This window comes from Brassica napus, chromosome C3 (genome assembly GCF_020379485.1).
Source record: "Brassica napus cultivar Da-Ae chromosome C3, Da-Ae, whole genome shotgun sequence".
Lineage (NCBI taxonomy): Eukaryota > Viridiplantae > Streptophyta > Magnoliopsida > Brassicales > Brassicaceae > Brassica > Brassica napus.
In genome coordinates this window covers 51,636,223-51,655,239 of record NC_063446.1, presented here as the reverse complement: position 1 = coordinate 51,655,239, position 19,017 = coordinate 51,636,223, and the positions used below count along the sequence as shown (strand labels likewise).

The 19,017-nt window shown below is 43.3% G+C and overlaps 1 protein-coding gene across 1 annotated transcript; it reads left to right on the top strand.

Annotated features, from left to right (window-relative positions):
* Nucleotides 1-17,203: 17,203 nt before the first annotated feature.
* On the top strand, nucleotides 17,204-17,934 carry LOC106425048 (glutathione S-transferase T3-like). The gene is made up of 2 exons (XM_048749756.1): nucleotides 17,204-17,561; nucleotides 17,786-17,934. The coding sequence occupies exons 1-2, from the start codon at nucleotides 17,204-17,206 to the stop codon at nucleotides 17,932-17,934; spliced, it is 507 nt and encodes a 168-aa protein (XP_048605713.1).
* The last annotated feature ends 1,083 nt before the right edge of the window (nucleotides 17,935-19,017 follow it).

Here is a 19,017-nt window from a genome sequence, read left to right as displayed (position 1 = left end):
GGTGATGAAGAATCGCATCCACAAGCCATGAGTTTCAGAAGGATGTATCTCTAGGTCTTCGGATTCTGGGAAAACATGCACAGGATCCTCCGGGTTCCAAGAAAGCACGACACAAGGCCATCCTAGCATTGATTGTAGCATACCTCCGGGGGAAGATTGCAATATTACATAGTTGAGAGTGGCCAAGAATCAATGGCAGAGTTCAACTAGAGGTTCCACCTTCTCTATTCAGCGTGGACACTACCGCTCACCACAAACAACATGTCCAAAAATTCTACTCCGGTACCAAGAGTCAACTAGGTTATCTCTAAGTACCAAGACGAACATGCTGAACGTCCCCCCTACCAAAAGTCAAGGTACAATCCTGAGACGAGGCAAGAAGCTACAGCTACAACATCAAAACCTCAAGAAGCATCAAGTATGCTAAACACAATAAGCAGACCGGCACGAAGACCTGAATGAAAGTCCATTACAGCTTTTACAAGCTTAAGAGGCGGAAGCAAGGCCAACAGGATCAAGCATGAGGATCCTCAGTTTCGGCCTCTGGGTCGTATTAAACCTCCTCATCCCCCTAATCCTTAGCCTCGCCAAGATTCTCCCTCTCAGAATTCTTGGGTCCTGACCCATACACTACTCCACACGATTCATGGAACCAGAAAACCTCAAGAAATGCAAACTGAAGTCCTGCCTGAACTAAGGCCGAGTATAGCTACAGAAGCAGCACAAGTATCTGGGGTATGAGAAGAAGCATCACCCTTTATGCAAACGTTCCCGGCTTCTCCATCTAACCTGCGGCCAACTCTGACCAATCCCCATCATGGGGGCAACGTCTCATCCTTATAAAGGAGAAGAAGAAAGTCTTACAGACTCAACTTGATCCTGCGCAACAGCGATGTCCGTCCTTTGAGCATTTACTAGGTCCTACATGGTGGTTCTTCCTGATTATCCACTTCCAAGCCATCAGAATCAAGGGTACGACTACATCCATGTGACCATCTTCACTCAGACCAAACACATGCCCATTGAAGCATGTCTATAAGTCAATCTACATTCGTCCAGGTTGTGGTATCATGCCCACTAGGTTCACCGACGAATACACTACCTGATCTAGACCACGTGTCTGTATCGAATCAAGGATTATTGCCCATTCTCCAGGCCATACATCTCCAATCAGGCTGTGAATCCTTTTAGACCGAGCACAAGTACATCCGAGCACTATCGACAAGAAAGTTGGATGGCCCGGGCTACGAGCCGACGTCCTACTCCAAATACAACAAGGAGCTTAATACCATGGTGGAACTCAAGAAGTCCTATGAAGGAAATCATGTTATTTCCTGCCTTCAAACATGAAACCAGAAAATAAGGGGAAAACTATTGGGGAAAAATATTCCATGAAGAGATTACTCCAGGTTCCGGGTTCCTGCCTCCTGGTTCCGGGTTCCTGTCCCCAGGTTCCGGGTTCCTACCCCCGGGTCTGGGTTCCTGCCTCCAGCCTCCGGCTTCCAGGCCGAGTGATTTATCCTGCTTTAGGATAAATGAAAACCTTCCCTTAAAAAGGTAACCAGCTTGGACAGGAAGGAATCTCCCTAGATCCAAGAGAAAGAGGAAGTATTCCAATACATATGACCTCCCTTAAGAAAAAAGGAAATATTCTATTATCTAAGGATATAATGAATATTTCCAAATCCTAAGAAGGAAGCACAACCTCCACCATAAATATAGGTTTCTAAACCTAAAGAAGAGGGGGAAGACGTCCATAACCAGAGCTCACCAATTCTACAGCCGCCAAGGCAAGGTTTCGCACCTAGAAGACCATCTTCATCTACAGGCTTATAACCGATGAATCCCTGCGATTACTGTCAACTAGATGAAGATATATGCTCCCTGCAGCACATCTACAACTCTACTTACTGGCTCGGGCCACGATCTCCAGCTCATCAGCAGGGTCCCTCCATGCTCACTGAAGCACCTCGACACATCATGCTCACTGCAGCATATCGACATGTCTACCATCTGTTCCGGCCATATGCCCCCTAGAACAGATGACTCCTAAAAACTACATAGCCCCGTGCTCCCAAGGCTACGTGCCCATTAGGCCATGTGCCCATTAGAGCCCCGTACTCCCAAGGCTACGTGCCCATTAGGCCATGTGCCCACTAGAGCCAGGTGCTCCCTAGGCTACGTGCCCATTAGGCCATGTGCCCACTAAATCCCCGTGCTCCCTAGGCTACGTGCCCATTAGGCCATGTGCCCAATAGAGCCCCGTGCTCTCTAGGCTGCGTGCCCATTAGGCCATGTGCCCACTAGAGCCCCGTGCTCTCTAGGCTACGTGTCCATTAGGCCATGTGCCCACTAGAGCCCCGTGCTGTAAGACCCAATCCCGGCCGACTAGGCCGCGGTCGATGCCTCACGTCGCTCAGTCCATACCCGGACCGAACCTCTAAAAATTTTGCCCTTTATTTAAAATATCGCCCATTGGCGAGGGCTAACTCAGATCCTAGCTCAAGACTACCTTAGTCATTCCCTAGCTAGATCCTTTCAACTTATGCACAGCGGAATAGTATGTACTTAACCATTGGTCTAAAACCAATCTAACACTTGTCTGGTCAGATCACCTCACTTACTTGTCAGTAAACACAACTGCCAGCTAGCTCCAAGGTCAATCCTGAACCTAGACCAAGTCATACAATCAGAGGTTCCGTTCCCCTAAGCCATTCTATCTAGATCTATGCAACATTGACAGATCATACCTTTGCCACATTCCCGGAGCTTGTTAGCTCATTGTCCCAGCTGACTTAGCTGTCTTAGCTAGCTCACCCAGCTAGTTGAGCTGAACCACTTCACATGAGGTTTGCTGCTCCGTTCCAGCTGATCGAGCTGCGAGGTAGCTTTGCCCAGCTCCCCGTCCACTCGTCCAACTCCCTTATACCTGCATAAACTCTTCCCTTGGGTACTTAGTCATTCAGCCAACCATCCCCACAGACATAAGTAACCCTTGAGAAGTCTTCAAACAGCTAAGGACATGCATCTGGCCCTTACCGGCTCATGCACTGTCCCACATCCTTTTTGCCTTATCAACTTATGATACCAAGTCCAGCTCATGGACTAACAATGCCCATCAGATCCTGAGTCAATCAACCAACCACCCCACATGACTCAGAACTGATGAGTCTTCATACTTCCTAATCAGTCATGGAACCATGTCCCACTGAACCTGATTAGTGTTGCTCTTACCACCGGTGCATCCTTTGATCAATCAGATCAGACACCTTGATCCATTATCCAAGGATCAGGTCGTCCATCCTTGCCCATGATCAGGTCACACACGACCTGCCTTACCAACACCAAGGTTGATAACCAGCAATTCCTTATATGTTCCAGCACACAAACATATGATCAGATATCCTAACACAAGGATCTGACCCCAATATGCCCTCAGGTGCAATTTCGACCGCAAGTAAACCTGCTCCAAAAATCAATTAAAATTCATGACAATTCATGATAAATCATAACTAAGAGAATGGTCCAATCATATTTCCCAGAACCGGCCTCCATCCCATAGATCTCGGCCAAGATCAGCCAAACCGGCCCAAGGGACCATCTCTAAATCAATCCCTAAAAACTCATTAGGAGTCATGATAATTCATGATAAATCTTAACTAAGAGAATGGTCAAGTCAAAATTCCAAGAACCAATCTCGATCCTATGGATCTTGACCTAGAACAGCCCCACCGGCCACCTTGACCATCTCGAAATCAATCAGATAAAAATCCCCAAATACCATGATAATTCATGATAATTCACCACTAAGAGGATTCCAAAGTCAGATCGCCATAAATCAATCAGCAAGTAGGAGATCCGGACTTAGCTGCCAAACCAAGGCCATGGAGGGTTCTTCTGAACCGGCCAAGCCATGATTCAGTGCTACTATGTCTAATCATCAATCTCAATCTTAAGAAGAAGAAATAATATGATTAATATTCATAAAACAAAGTAAGGTGTAACTGCAGGACCAGATCAGCCCATAGTGTACCAGACTATGTCCAATGGTCTGCAGTCCCCACCTGTTACCTCATCAGGGGCGTCCATGCTCCTCCTAGCATGCCTTCATCAAACCCTTATCACATACTTCCAGTATTGATAAGATCTAACCATGGTTCATGCCCTTCCTTGTCACATACTTACTTCCACATCCTCCCTTCCCTGGAACTCCCATGAAACCACTTTCTACACTGCATCTACCTTCAAGGCTGTCTTGGCCTGTAAGAGTGGAGTCTGGCCTTCTCCCTTCTCTCCTGGTTATCAGCGTGTGTTCCCAAGACATAGAGGAAGCCCAGGATGTGATCATCCATGATCAAACATTATCACAGGGTCGTCCATCACTTCCCCCTTCAGTGCCCATGAAACTGCCTTTCTACACACATCTGCCCTTAAGGCTGTCTTGGCCTTTGGGAATGAGTTCCGGTCATCTACCTTCTTTCCTCACCATTTGCGTGTGTTCTCAGGCCCTGTAGGATGCTTTGGGTGATAACATCACGGATCAAAGCCACCAGAAAGTCGTACATAACTTCCCCCCTTGATCTCTCCCAAAACTGCCTCTTTATGGCCTTCACACAACCATCGGTCTTGGATTGGGAATCCGACCAACTCTCTATCTTTTCTCTGTGTTTCTTTGTGTTTCATGGTGTAGAAGGAAGCCCTGGTGTGCCTGCAAAGGCACGGACTTGCCTGCCTTTTATAGAAGAAGGGGTGGTTATTTTTTTTAACCATTGCATCCCTTCGGTTTCAATCCTAGCCATTGATTTAATCAATGGTCCAGATCACACCCTTTCGCCTCTGGCAGTTACCAGACGTCCTGGAACTGTCAAACCACTCCTGGACATGTCCAAAGCAAGCCCACACGGATTGCCCATGCTCCTGGCTCAATCCCAAGAGCCCACCAGCCCATCGGCACACACGGGTCACCCATATGGCCCGGCCACTGTCCAGACCCGGCCCAACTGCCCGAGACCTGAACACTCAGTCCAGCTGAGTTGAGCTGATCCCCAGCTGACCCAGCTGAGTGAGCTAGACAATCCAGCTCAGGGAGCTGACCTAAACTTCAGTGAGTTACACCGAGCTGCACTACACTTCACCTAGCTGGTCGAGCTTGCTTACTGCATCGCCCAGCTGTTATACACTGCGTCTAGCTTGCTTCCTTTATATTCTTCAATCCTTCTAAGTCCCTTGGTCTATTTCCAGACCTAGACTTAGTTTTCCCATGATCCATTCTGATCACTCACTTCATCGAGCTTCACCTGGATCTTGTCCAGCTACCAGCTCGCTTGTCCTTGACCTTACTTCCAAGCTATGACACGCTTGTATTTGGGCCATATGACCATGCTGGTGCATCTCCACGCACCGCAGTCCGTCCGGACGATCCTATCCAGGATCGGGGACATGACAAGTCTCCCCCACTTACGAAGGATTCGTCCTCGAATCCAGTTGTGCTGACGTCTTGTTTATCATTTAAACAAGTCTCCCCCACTTGATAGAGACTTACCCAAAAATATTATCAAATGGTCCATCAAGCACCCATACAAATACATGACTTGGGTCTCAGACCCAACTCTCTAGGTTGCGGTCCTAGTAGACACCAAGTCTCTTACTCTCTGACCCTAGTCCATGACTAGATCATCTTCAGTCCCTAAGAACTTACTGCATACCCGAGTCTTAGTAGATTTACCCAATCTCCAAACCACTCAATGTATCAGTCAAGTCTTAATGAACTCGTTAGGACTTGTTGTACCACAAGTCCTAACAGATTGTTTTGTTTCCTTATGTCCTTATAGACACCAAGGGTTCATGATCCCAGCCTAATCGTACTGGATCATCCCTTAACCGACCACAGCCTTTTCTAGCTTGGCCATATTGCGATCTTAGTCCCTACTAGACTAAACCGCCTTATCTTTACTTCTGTCCATCACTGGACTTTGTCATATTTCGATCCTGGTCCATTTAGGACGTGATCATATTCCGGTCCTGGTCCACTCAAGGACTCGACCGTGCATTCCGACCATAGGTCCATCTCCGAGTAGGTCGTGTCCTGATCCTCGTCCCTTACCGGACTTGATCATATTACGGTTCTGGTCCACTCAGGGACTCAACCGTCTCAATCAATACACAGCCTGAAGCTACCATCTTTCTGTTTCACAAAAAGAACTGGTGCTCCCCAAGGCAATACACTAGGGCGTATGAACCCCTTCTCAAGCAACTCCTCAAGTTGCTTCTTCAGCTCTGCCATATGAGCTAGTGCCATTCTATATGGACTTTTAGATAATGGGGCCGTTCCAGGTTCCAATTCAATGATGAATGGGTCAGCCCTATCAGGGGGAATGCCCTGTAGTGCCCCAAACACATCCTGAAATTCCCGAACCAACGGTATACCCTCTGGGTCACAGGCCCCTACAACCTCATCAGTGTAAATGGTAGCCAAAAAGGCCTCACAACCATTTCCAAGCATCCGTTCTACTTGGACTGCTGAAACCACCAAACTACAAGAGGTTGGCTTGATTCCTTGGTACTTAATCGGGGTCCAAACTCGTTCTCAAGTTGCACCCTTCCCCGGTAACAATCTAGAGTTGCCCGATACTTTCCCAACCAGTCCATGCCCAAGATCACTTCATGATGCTTGAGGGGGACCACAATCAGATCTATAGGCATCGGCCTATCCAAGATCACCACAAGGATGTCCTTAACCAGACCGAGTGAGTTCATAACTTGCCCTCCGGCCGCACTCACTCGTTCAGGACCATCCCATGTTCCATACCGGAACAAACCTTTTCCAATCATACTTGGACTCACAAAACTATGTGTAGCCCCAGTATCAAATAATGTGTTTCCACACCACCGATCATTAAGTACTTAGATGAGTAGGATCTCGGTTTGATCACACATTTGGAAAATGTCCCATACCATTCTCCAAAGCATCACACATCTGTGAACGTCCCATACCATTCACAAAAGTGTTTATAGTATACCTCAATCCTCATCATACTAAGATACTTAACATCGTGTTTCTAATTTCTCTTGGAATTGATCCATTCCATTCACTCAATCTTAAGGAATCCTACCTTGACTTACACTGAGTCCAGGCTGATCCATCTGATCACAAGCTCACTCATGTACTAGCCATGTAGCGTCTCCCTTAGACTAACATGAACATTGCATATGCTCACATGTTTTGAACGGCCACCAAGGAATAACATTTACCTCCAAGAGAGTGCTGCACGTTTCTTTCAACATAAGCCACTCTCTGGTCCATGTTACTTCCCTTGTCCAGGTCGTCCATACAAAGATCTTGCATTGCGTCCATCATCCAATCCGTCCATTATTCCCACATAACTAGATAAACTAACCTTTATGTTTTCAGGGTCTTGCCGTGGAAGAGTGTATCTTGGCTAAGCCGGCTCATCTTGGAACTTCCCCGTTCACAAGCATGAAACCCAAACTTACCTCAACTCTCACTTGGCTCACCACAACTAAGGTTCCAAGTCATCTCAGTTTTCAGAAATAATTTCGGTTTGGAACTCAACATCTTTGAGCACTGTCCGTAACAGGATCAAGCATGCTCTGATACCAACTTGTAAGACCCGATTCCGGCCGACTAGGCCGCGGTCGATGCCTCACGTCGCTCAGTCCATACCCGGACCGAACCTCTAAAAATTTTGCCCTTTATTTAAAATATTGCCCATTGGCGAGGGCTAACTCAGATCCTAGCTCAAGACTACCTTAGTCATTCCCTAGCTAGATCCTTTCAACTTATGCACAGCGGAATAGTATCTACTTAACCATTGGTCTAAAACCAATCTAACACTTGTCTGGTCAGATCACCTCAGTTACTGGTCAGTAAACACAACTGCCAGCTAGCTCCAAGGTCAATCCTGAACCTAGACCAAGTCATACAATCAGAGGTTCCGTTCCCCTAAGCCATTCTATCTAGATCTATGCAACATTGACAGATCATACCTTTGCCACATTTCCGGAGCTTGTGAGCTCATTGTCCCAGCTGACTTAGCTGTCTTAGCTAGCTCACCCAGCTAGTTGAGCTGAACCACTTCACTTGAGGTTTGCTGCTCCGTTCCAGCTGATCGAGCTGCGAGGTAGCTTTGCCCAGCTCCCCGTCCACTCGTCCAACTCCCTTATACCTGCATAAACTCTTCCCTTGGGTACTTAGTCATTCAGCCAACCATCCCCACAGACATAAGTAACCCTTGAGAAGTCTTCAAACAGCTAAGGACATGCATCTGGCCCTTACCGGCTCATGCACTGTCCCACATCCTTTTTGCCTTATCAACTTATGATACCAAGTCCAGCTCAAGGACTAACAATGCCCATCAGATCCTGAGTCAATCAACCAACCACCCCACATGACTCAGAACTGATGAGTCTTCATACTTCCGAATCAGTCATGGAACCATGTCCCACTGAACCTGATTAGTGTTGCTCTTACCACCGGTGCATCCTCTGATCAATCAGATCAGACACCTTGATCCATCATCCAAGGATCAGGTCGTCCATCCTTGCCCATGATCAGGTCACACACGGCCTGCCTTACCAACACCAAGGTTCATAACCAGCAATTCCTTATGATCAATATCATAAGTGACAATATGTTCTAGCACACAAACATATGATCAGATATCCTAACCCAAGGATCTGACCCCAATATGCCCTCAGGTGCAATTTCGACCGCAAGCAAACCTGCTCCAAAAATAAATTAAAATTCATGATAATTCATGATAAATCATAACTAAGAGAATGGTCTAATCGGATTTCCCAGAACCGGCCTCCATCCCATAGATCTCGGCCAAGATCAGCCAAACCGGCCCAAGGGACCATCTCTAAATCAATCCCTAAAAACTCATTAGGATTCATGATAATTCATGATAAATCTTAACTAAGAGAATGGTCAAGTCAGAATTCCAAGAACCGATCTCGATCCTATGGATATTGACCTAGAACAGCCCCACCGGCCACCTTGACCATCTCGAAATCAATCAGATAAAAATCCCCAAATACCATGATAATTCATGATAATTCACCACTAAGAGGATTCCAAAGTCAGATCGCCATAAATCAATCAGGAAGTAGGAGATCCGGACTTAGCTGCCAAACCAAGGCCATGGAGGGTTCTTCTGAACCGGCCAAGCCATGATTCAGTGCTACTATGTCTAATCATCAATCTCAATCTTAAGAAGAAGAAATAATATGATTAATATTCATAAAACAAAGTAAGGTGTAACTGCAGGAACAGATCAGCCCATAGTGTACCAGACTATGTCCAATGGTATGCAGTCCCCACCTGTTACCTCATCAGGGGCGTCCATGCTCCTCCTAGCATGCCTTCATCAAACCCTTATCACATACTTCCAGTATTGATAAGATCTAACCATGGTTCGTGCCCTTCCTTGTCACATACTTCCACATCCTCCCTTCCCTGGAACTCCCATGAAACCACTTTCTACACTGCATCTACCTTCAAGGCTGTCTTGGCCTGTAAGAGTGGAGTCTGGCCTTCTCCCTTCTCCCCTGGTTATCTTCGTGTGTTTCCAAGACACAGAGGAAGCCCAGGATGTGATCATCCATGATCAAACATCATCACAGGGTCGTCCATCACTTCCCCCTTCAGTGCCCATGAAACTGCCTTTCTACACACATCTGCCCTTAAGGCTGTCTTGGCCTTTGAGAATGAGTTCCGGTCATCTACCTTCTTTCCTCACCATTTGCGTGTGTTCTCAGGCCCTGGAGGATGCTTTGGGTGATAACATCACGGATCAAAGCCACCAGAAAGTCGTTCATAACTTCCCCCCTTGATCTCTCCCAAAACTGCCTCTTTATGGCCTTCACACAACCATGGGTCTTGGATTGGGAATCCGACCAACTCTCTATCTTTTCTCTGTGTTTCTTTGTGTTTCAGGGTGTAGAAGTAAGCCCTGGTGTGCCTGCAAAGGCACGGACTTGCCTGCCTTTTATAGAAGAAGGGGTGGTTATTTTTTTTAACCATTGCATCCCTTCGGTTTCAATCCTGGCCATTGATTTAATCAATGGTCCAGATCACACCCTTTCGCCTCTGGCATTTACCAGACGTCCTGGTAGTGTCAAACCACTCCTGGAAATGTCCAAAGCAAGCCCACACGGATTGCCCATGCTCCTGGCTCAATCCGAAGAGCCCACCAGCCCATCGGCACACACGGGTCACCCATATGGCTCGGCCACTGTCCAGACCCGGCCCAACTGCCCGAGACCTGAACACTCAGTCCAGCTGAGTTGAGCTGATCCCCATCTGACCCAGCTGAGTGAGCTAGACAATCCAGCTCAGGGAGCTGGCCTACACTTCAGTGAGTTACACCGAGCTGCACTACACTTCACCTAGCTGGTCGAGCTTGCTTACTGCATCGCCCAGCTGTTATACACTGCGTCTAGCTTGCTTCCTTTATATTCTTCAATCCTTCTAAGTCCCTTGGTCTATTTCCAGACCTAGACTTAGTTTTCCCATGATCCATTCTGATCACTCACTTCATCGAGCTTCACCTGGATCTTGTCCAGCTACCAGCTCGCTTGTCCAGCTCCTTTGAGCTTGTCTCCTTCTTGGATTAGCTATGCCTTAACTTCCTGATGCCCTTGACCTTACTTCCAGGCTATGACACGCTTGTATTTGGGCCATATGACCATACTGGTGCATCTCCACGCACCGCAGTCCGTCCGGACGATCCTATCCAGGATCGGGGACATGACACGTGCTCCCTAGGCTACGTGCCCATTAGGCCATGTGCCCATTAGGCCATGTGCCCATTAGGCCATGTGCCCACTAGAGCCCCGTGCTCCCTAGGCTACATGCTCTTTAGGCCATGTGCCCACTAGAGCCTCGTGCTCCCAAGGCTACGTGCCCACTAGGCCATGTGCCCACTAGAGCCCCGTGCTCCCTAGGCCACATGCCTCCATTAGGCTACGCGCCTCCATCAAGGCTCCGTGCCTCCATATACATGAACTACGAATGGCTTGATCACTCACTGAAGGGTACGTAGGCAATCCCCACTGAAGGATAGCTATAAACCCAAACACCTTCCACGGTTCCTCACCTAGACGCTCAGGGACCGCCCCCTGGTAGTCGGAACCATCAACTACATATCAGGAGGCACCCAAGGACCGACCCTGGTAGTCGGAACCGTCGATCATAGATCAAGAAGACCCTATGATCTTCACTATCGGTAGGCGGCCCCCACGTAACGACCAATCTCCCCTGCTGCTACTAAGGGAACGACGACGTATACTGGCCCATACCCATATGGATGTATCCTAAGAGCAGGATCTCCTGGTTTATCAACTATCGATGCAGGAGAATGCACTCAACGACATGTCTCCTTCCTCCTATCATTCCGTAGAGCTGAGCACGGATCGCTTGTGCACAAAAATACCCTAAAAGAGGGATAATTTGGTTACTATGGAGAGATGAGATTCGTATTACTCCGGTTTACAAAACAGATCAACTTATTACTTGTTCAGTGGGGATGAAAGATCAGGAGGAGTTATTTTATACGTGTGTTTATGCCAATAACTTGTCTGAGGGTAGAAGGGAGTTGTGGGAGGATTTATGTTATCATCATGACTCTGCTCTGTTTCAGAATAAGGCGTGGATGGTAGTGGGGGATTTCAATGAGATTTTGGAAGCTGAGGAAAGCTCATAATTTATAAACCGGGGACGTCTTCCTCGAGGTATGAGAGAGTTTCAGGGAACTGTTCTTTGCTGCAATTTTACTGATATGGGGTATCAAGGTCCGATGTTTACTTGGTGCAATAAGAGGGAGGATGGGTTAATCTGCAAGAAGTTGGATTTTAGGAAATGATGTTGCTCAGTGGAGGTTTTCAAGTGCATATTATATCTTTGAAGCTAGTGGTTGCTCAGATCACATGCGATGTACCATTCAAATTTTCCCTCCCAGTGAGCATTTGAGAAGACCATTTAAATATGTGAATGCTATTGGGAAATTGGAAATTTTTCTACCGCTGGAGGAGTATTGGGGTTCTACTCAGAGTCTGTTTCACTCCACTTCTGCAATGTTCCGATTCTCCAAGAAGCTAAAAAAACTTGAAGCCATTAATTAAAGACCTTGGAAGAATGAAGCTAGGCAACTTATCGAAGCGGGCAAAGGAAGCATTTGACATTTTATGTGAGATGCAAAAGCAAACCTTATCTGTTCCTTGTGAGGATTCTATTAAGGAGGAGGCTGAGTCATATGAGAGGTGGTTACATGTTGTGGGCTGGAGGAGAATTTCTTAGAGCAGAGAGCTAAGCTCCATTGGTTGGATGTAGGTGATCAGAACAACAAGACTTTTCATAACGCTATTCGCACTCGCCAAGCCCAATATACCATCACAGAGATAAGGTGTAAAGAAGGAAATATTGTCACTCAGCAGGTGGAGATTAAAGAGGATAAGGCATGGGGAGCAGGCTCTGCCTATATCTATTCTAAAGAAGCTAACTGATAAAGGAATCAGAAATAAGCTTAGTTTGATAAGGTTGAAGAGAAGGAAGGGTGTGGATGAGGTCCTTCAATTTTGGTTCCAAACTAGAGTTTGAGTAAAGTTTGAGTATAGCTAAACTTTGTTAGTTTTTTGGAGATGAGTAGTGGTAAAGATGTGGGTATTACCCAAAATGTATGCACTTGATGTAAAGCAGATTTTTTTGAATAAATTTAACATTCATTCAAAAAAAGAAAATTAAAGTAATCTAATATTTTGAAATCTTAATAAGAAAAATGGGCTTAATATCATTACATCAAAAAAATATCCTATATCAATAAAATTTACTAAAATAATAGGGCTATATTATTCGAACAAAATAGTATTTTTACTTATAAATCCCGTAAAATACTAAAATGATATATGTTAAAGTATATTTTGTAAACTAAACATGTAAATATAAATTATCTTAAATATATGCATTTTCTATAATATAAATAAATAAAATTTTAAAATGTATTACATGCAAAATGTATAAATTAAAGAAAAAATATATTTTTGAAGGAGGCTCTCTTATGATTATTTTAGATTGTTATCTTGTTGTATCTTTTTTTTCTTCTCATCAAACAAACAGACTCATACTGACTCTGTGAACCAAACTGGTAGCTCTGCATCCATGTGAACGACACAAGACGATTGTTTTCTGGCACTCCGTACTAGACTATCCGCCTTTTGATTCTCTGTCCGGGGTACATGAATGATCTCTGAGCTGAGGAAACATGTCTTCAACATCTTTATATCTTCCAGATAACTTTCAAACGCCGGCCATTCTTCTGGTTCTGAAACAATCTTCACCAATTAAGAACAATCCGTAGCAAACGTGACCTGATATTGATGTAAATTCCTCATACACTCCATCGCCCATATTAACGCTTCCATCTCCGAATGGAGGGGTGAAAGACTTGCCCGGATATTCCTTGCACCCAACAAACCATCGAATCTCTCTAGAATACTATACCAACCCTGGCCTGAACAATGCTCTTTATCTTTCCACGAACCATCTATAAAGCACCAGCGACCTGCCCTCCTCGGACAGTGCCTAACCTCAACTTGTTGTGATGCCTGCTGAATATTCTTCACCTGAGCCTCAGCCCAAAGTTTGATTCGGTCTCCGCAAGATTAAGTGTATCTCGTGGGTCCATATCCAAATTACTAAAAACTTTGTTATTCCGACCTTTCCAAATGTATCATAAATTTTGTTATCTCAGGCAACCCCAGATAAGATCCCGTTCCTCCTAAATTTTGTATCCCCAAGATATCTCTCAACTCTTGTCTACATGACTCCTCAATCTTATGTCCAAACTGGATAGAAGATTTCTGAAAATTAATTAGTTGACCTAAAACCTACTCGTATTCCTTTAAAATCCTGAGAATGGTTTGACATTCTTCCTTTTGTACCTTACAAACAAATAGACTATCATCTGCGAACAATAGATGCGAAATTGACGGGCAAGCTTTGGCCACCTTTATTCCTGTTAAATGTTTTCCTCTTTCAGCCTTCTTAATATTTGCAATCAAAGCTTTGGTACACATGATGAATATATAAGGGGATAAAAGATCCTCCTGACATAACCCTCGATGTGGAAATATATGACCTCGTGGCTGCCCATTTAACAATACATGATATTGAACTGATGTTATTTTGTTTTATCTAATTCAAAAATTTAATAACAAAATAAAATTTATGAAAAATTACTACATATTAATAATGTTGAATAATACATATAAACAATAATATTCTAGAGTTACACAATATATAAGACTAAAATGGAAATTATATAACTAAAACATTTGTAATAATATCAAATACATTTATAAAATGAAAAAAATATCCACACAGACGTGCGGATCAAAATCTAGTTTATACAAAGAAAATGTCTTAAGTTTAAGAGGACTCAAATCTAATCTCCTCCCTTATCTTAATACATAATCCTTTATGTATAAAGAAAAACCAATACTTATCAAAAATAATAATAAACTAAAAATAAAAATGAAAATCAAAACCAATAAAGAAAGGAAAGAGGTACCTCCAATGGGGAGGGGGGGGGGGGACGGGGGGTTCTACCCATTGGAATTCTAAACTTGCATATATGTATATGTGTATGTAGTTGTGGGGTCCATTATTTTGTAGGGAACTTCTCCTAAAGTCTCTTACAAAATGGACCTCACCACTATATACATATATAAAATATACTAGGTGTTTTTCTGCACCATGTGCAGTGATAAATATTTTAAAACTTAAATTATATTTAAAATAAAATTTATTAATATTATATATTTTATTATTTTTGACTAATATTTAATATAAAGTTGATTATTAAAGCATAAAATTAAGAAAAAAATAATTTTGTATATTTTAAATTACATTTAATAATATATATGTAATATATTTAAAATTCAAATCTTAGATAAATTTTTTATCTATTTATTTTTAAATGTATTAAATCAACTTGTATAAAATTAATAAAAATCATATAAAAATTTTATAGTCATTAAAAATTATAACTAAAAAATATTTATAAAATTTGTAGATATCTAAAAGAAACTAATGAAATTACGATTAACAATTTATTATTTTTTAAAAAAGATGTAGAAAATTTTGAAAATATTAGCAATAAAAATTGTATAATTATAAAAATACAATTAAATAATGTATTTTGAAATTTATAATGCATATTTCAATATATTTATTTTAGTGATGATTTATGAATTATTACCATATTTTAAGAAGTTTAACAAAAATATAAATCAACATTAAATGTAATGTATTAGTTATTGCCATAATATATAATGTGTACCAAAAATATATGTCAGTAATAAATGTGAATGTCCATGTCATATTAACTATAAGCCATGTCATCAATCTTGTTAGCCATGTCATCATTTTTTTGTAAAAAAGATTATAGATAGGACATGTGGCAAAATCACTTCGCAAATATAGTCTAGGGGATACATATACATATATGCAAGTTTAGAATTTCAATGGATAGAAACCCCTATTGGAGGTGCTCTAAAACCATAATTAACGGAGTGTCTTAAGTGGGGTTTTTAGGTTTATTAGGATTTTTTAAAAAAAAGAAGTGCTTCTTATTAGGGGCCTTTAAGAGCCGGGTCTTGTAGGACACGTGCCCTTTTGCGCTTTCTTCTCTTTCTTTCTCGAGAAAGAATCAGATGGCGTCTCAGCTCTCTCCCTCTCTTCCACGACGCCTTGTCTCTCGAGCTTTCCTCGGCGACTCTTCATGTGTTTCGATCGGATGGCTCTCCTCAGCGTCTCCGTCGGTGGACTCTTCGTCACTCTTGCTCTCCTCCACGAGCCCGCGTCTCTCTATCTCTCCTCGACGAATCCGCCTCTCTGCTTTTGATATCTTGGTGGCGATCCTCGACGGCTCATCGACGACTCTGCATGTGTGGTTTTGATCTCTCGATGGCTCTCCTCGACGGCTCCGCGTCTCTCTAGCTCTCCTCGACGGCTCCACGTCTCTCTAGCTCTGCTCGACGGCTCCGCGTCTCTCTAGCTCTCCTCGACGGCTCCGCGTCTCTCTAGCTCTCCTCGACGGCTCCGCGTCTCTCTAGCTCTCCTCGACGACTCTGCCTCGCCTGCCTTTTGATCTCTGGGTGGCTCGCCTCTCCGGCTCCTCGACGACTCCGCCTCGGCGCTTTTGATCTCGCGGTGGCTCTCCTCGACGGCTCCTCGACGACTCCGCCTCTGCGCTTTTGATCTCGCGGTGTCTCTGATTGACGGCTCCACGACGACTCCGCCTCAAGTGCCTTTTGATCTTGCAGTGGCTCTCCTCGACGGCTCGTCGACGAAGAAAAGCAGAGACGTCTCTCTCCGTAGCTCTCCTCAGGGGAATCAAAACGGCGAGTGTTGATGATTCGGCGGAATCAAAGCTAAAGCTATGTCTCATGATTCTGTGTCATGTGTTTGTTTATGTCTCATGTTTAATATTGATTCTGTTTTTTCCTTTGTGCATTGAGATGTAGGGATCAGGAGACATGCTTGGAAGGTCTAAGGAGAGGACTACACCTAGTGAGAAGTTCCAATTGCAAAACAGGTAAACCGTATATCTTTGATCTGTTAGATAGATTGAAAGTGTTGAAATGTGATTGTGATTGGATTGTGTTCTGAAATGAATAGATTGTGATTATGTTCTGAAATTACATAGATTGTGATTCTTGTGTGTATTGAATTCGATTGTGTCCTTGAATGAATAGATGGAAGTTCTTGTGTGAATTGAAGCTCGGTAGTTAATGTTTTGGTTACTTTTGTGTATTGATTCTTATGTGAATAGATTGTGATTCTTGTGTGATTTTGTTTGGGTTGTGAAATGAATTGAATGTGGTTCTGGTGTGAATTGAAGCGGCGGTAATTAATGAATTGGTTAGTGTTAGATTGAAGTTAAGATAGGTAATAAATAGTTGGAAAATGTTTGATAGAAGTCGATGTGTTAGCTATATGTCAACTCCAATTGGTTGAGTGTTATGAACGCTTTGATCAATGCCCCTTTCATTCTTCTATTCTATAAAACTCATTCTTCTTGTATTAACTCTATCAAAAACACATTCTTCTTCTCTTCCTTCTATCAAAAATCGAGTTCTTTTCTTTCTCTCTTCTTTTCTTTCTCTCTTTACACATTCGGATATGGATTCCAATTCATATACTCCGACGTCAAACTTTGTTGACCTTCTTCAAAGTCAGCAACACACTGTCTTTGGTTATGTTCAAGACAGTGTCGAGCTCTGTTCCTCACAAGTCCCTCTGTTTTTCACTCAACCCACGAAAGCTTCAATTCCAAGTCAAGACACTCCTGCAGAGCGTATTCAAAGGAGGAAGTGGACGCCTATTGATGATGTTGTCCTCATCAGCGCCTGGCTAAACACAAGTAAAGACCCTTTTGTTGGGAATGAGCAAAGAGCTGGTGCTTTCTGGAAAAGAATAGCTGCGTACTTTGCGGCAAGTCCCAAGGTGGCAGCTTGTGAACAGAGAGAGGCTAGTCATTGTAAGCAAAGATGGCAGAATATCAATGACCTTGTCAACAAGTTTTATGGGTCTTATGAAACTTCAAGTAGAGAGAAGAGTAGCGGTCAAAATGAGAATGATGTTCTCAAGTTAGCTCACGAAATCTTCTACAACAACCAAAACAAAAATTCATCCTTGAACATGCTTGGAAGGAACTGCGTAATGACCAGAAATGGTGTGAACTTTCTACTTCTAAAACCGAAGGTAGTGCTAAAAGGAGAAAGTGTGATGACAGTGCACAATCTTCAACCTCTCACGCAACCGAAACCACCACTGGTGAGAACGAGGAAGGAACCATTCGTCCACCGGGTGTCAAGGCCTCAAAGGGCCATGGTAAGAAGAAGATGGCATGAGACGGGAAGGATGGGAAGGCGCTGTCTGAGTTTCAAAGTATGTGGAACATTAAGATGCAGGATTTGACTATGAAGGAGAAGTTATCAAAGATGAAGCTACTTGACTCATTAATTGCAGAGACATAACCGCTTGCTGAGTATGAAGAAGCTCCGAAGAAGAAGCTGATTACTGACTTGCTCTCAAATTAGCTCTAGGCTAAGAAGAAAATTCGATGTTCATTAAGTTGGTGCAATGTTTTTTTTAAGTTCCTGTCTCTTCTTGGTGCAATGTTTTTTAAGTTCCTGTCTCTTCTTAGTTTCTGTGTCTTGTGGTGATGTTTTTAGTTTCAGTGTCTTGTTCTGATGTTTTAGTAACCGTGTTGTGATAATGTCTATTTTATAAATGCAACTCTTGTTATCATGCTTGTCTTGTTATCATGTTTTAGTGACCGTGTTATCATGTTTGGTTTAATAATTGAGTGGTCTTGTTATCATGTTTTAATAAACATGTTAGCATGCTTGGTTTTATAGCTGAGTGGTGTTGTTATCATGCATGTCTTGTTAACTGAGTGGTTTAATAACTGAGTGGTCTTGTTCTTATGTTCTTGTCGTCTTCTCATTTTTTCAGGCCAAACAATAGTAAAGGAGTGGAAGAATCACGGACTGGCTCAGTGTCATCAGTCACAGACTGTTCTTGACTACATTGTATTCTTGTAATTTTGGCTCAGTGTCATCAGTCACGGACTGTTTGTAATATTGCAAGACTTTGGACGTTTGTAATATTGTCTTGAAAGACTTTGAAACTTTGTATTATTGTCTCACGGATTGTATAATTATATTGTGCCATTTGTATTATTGTCTCAAGACTTCCTAGTTTTATATAAAGAGGTCTTACTTTTCTTTCATTATTGTCGCAAGTGCCTCTTCTTCCATTCTCTTCATCTCTTGAAAGCGTCTCTTCTTCCATTCTTCTCAATCTGTTCATCTCTTCCAAGCGCCTCTTCTTCCATTCTTCCAAGTTCTATATAATTATTTATTTTTAACACACACAACTTCATCTCTCTTTCAACTCATATATGGCATCTTCTTCTCATACCAATTTAG

Coding starts and splice junctions, on each gene's coding strand:
- LOC106425048 (XM_048749756.1), top strand. CDS start 17,204: ATGGATTCCAATTCATATACTCCGACGTCAAACTTTGTTGACCTTCTT. Junction 17,562..17,785: donor ACAGAGAGAGGCTAGTCATT/GTAAGCAAAGAT, acceptor CTAAAACCGAAG/GTAGTGCTAAAAGGAGAAAG.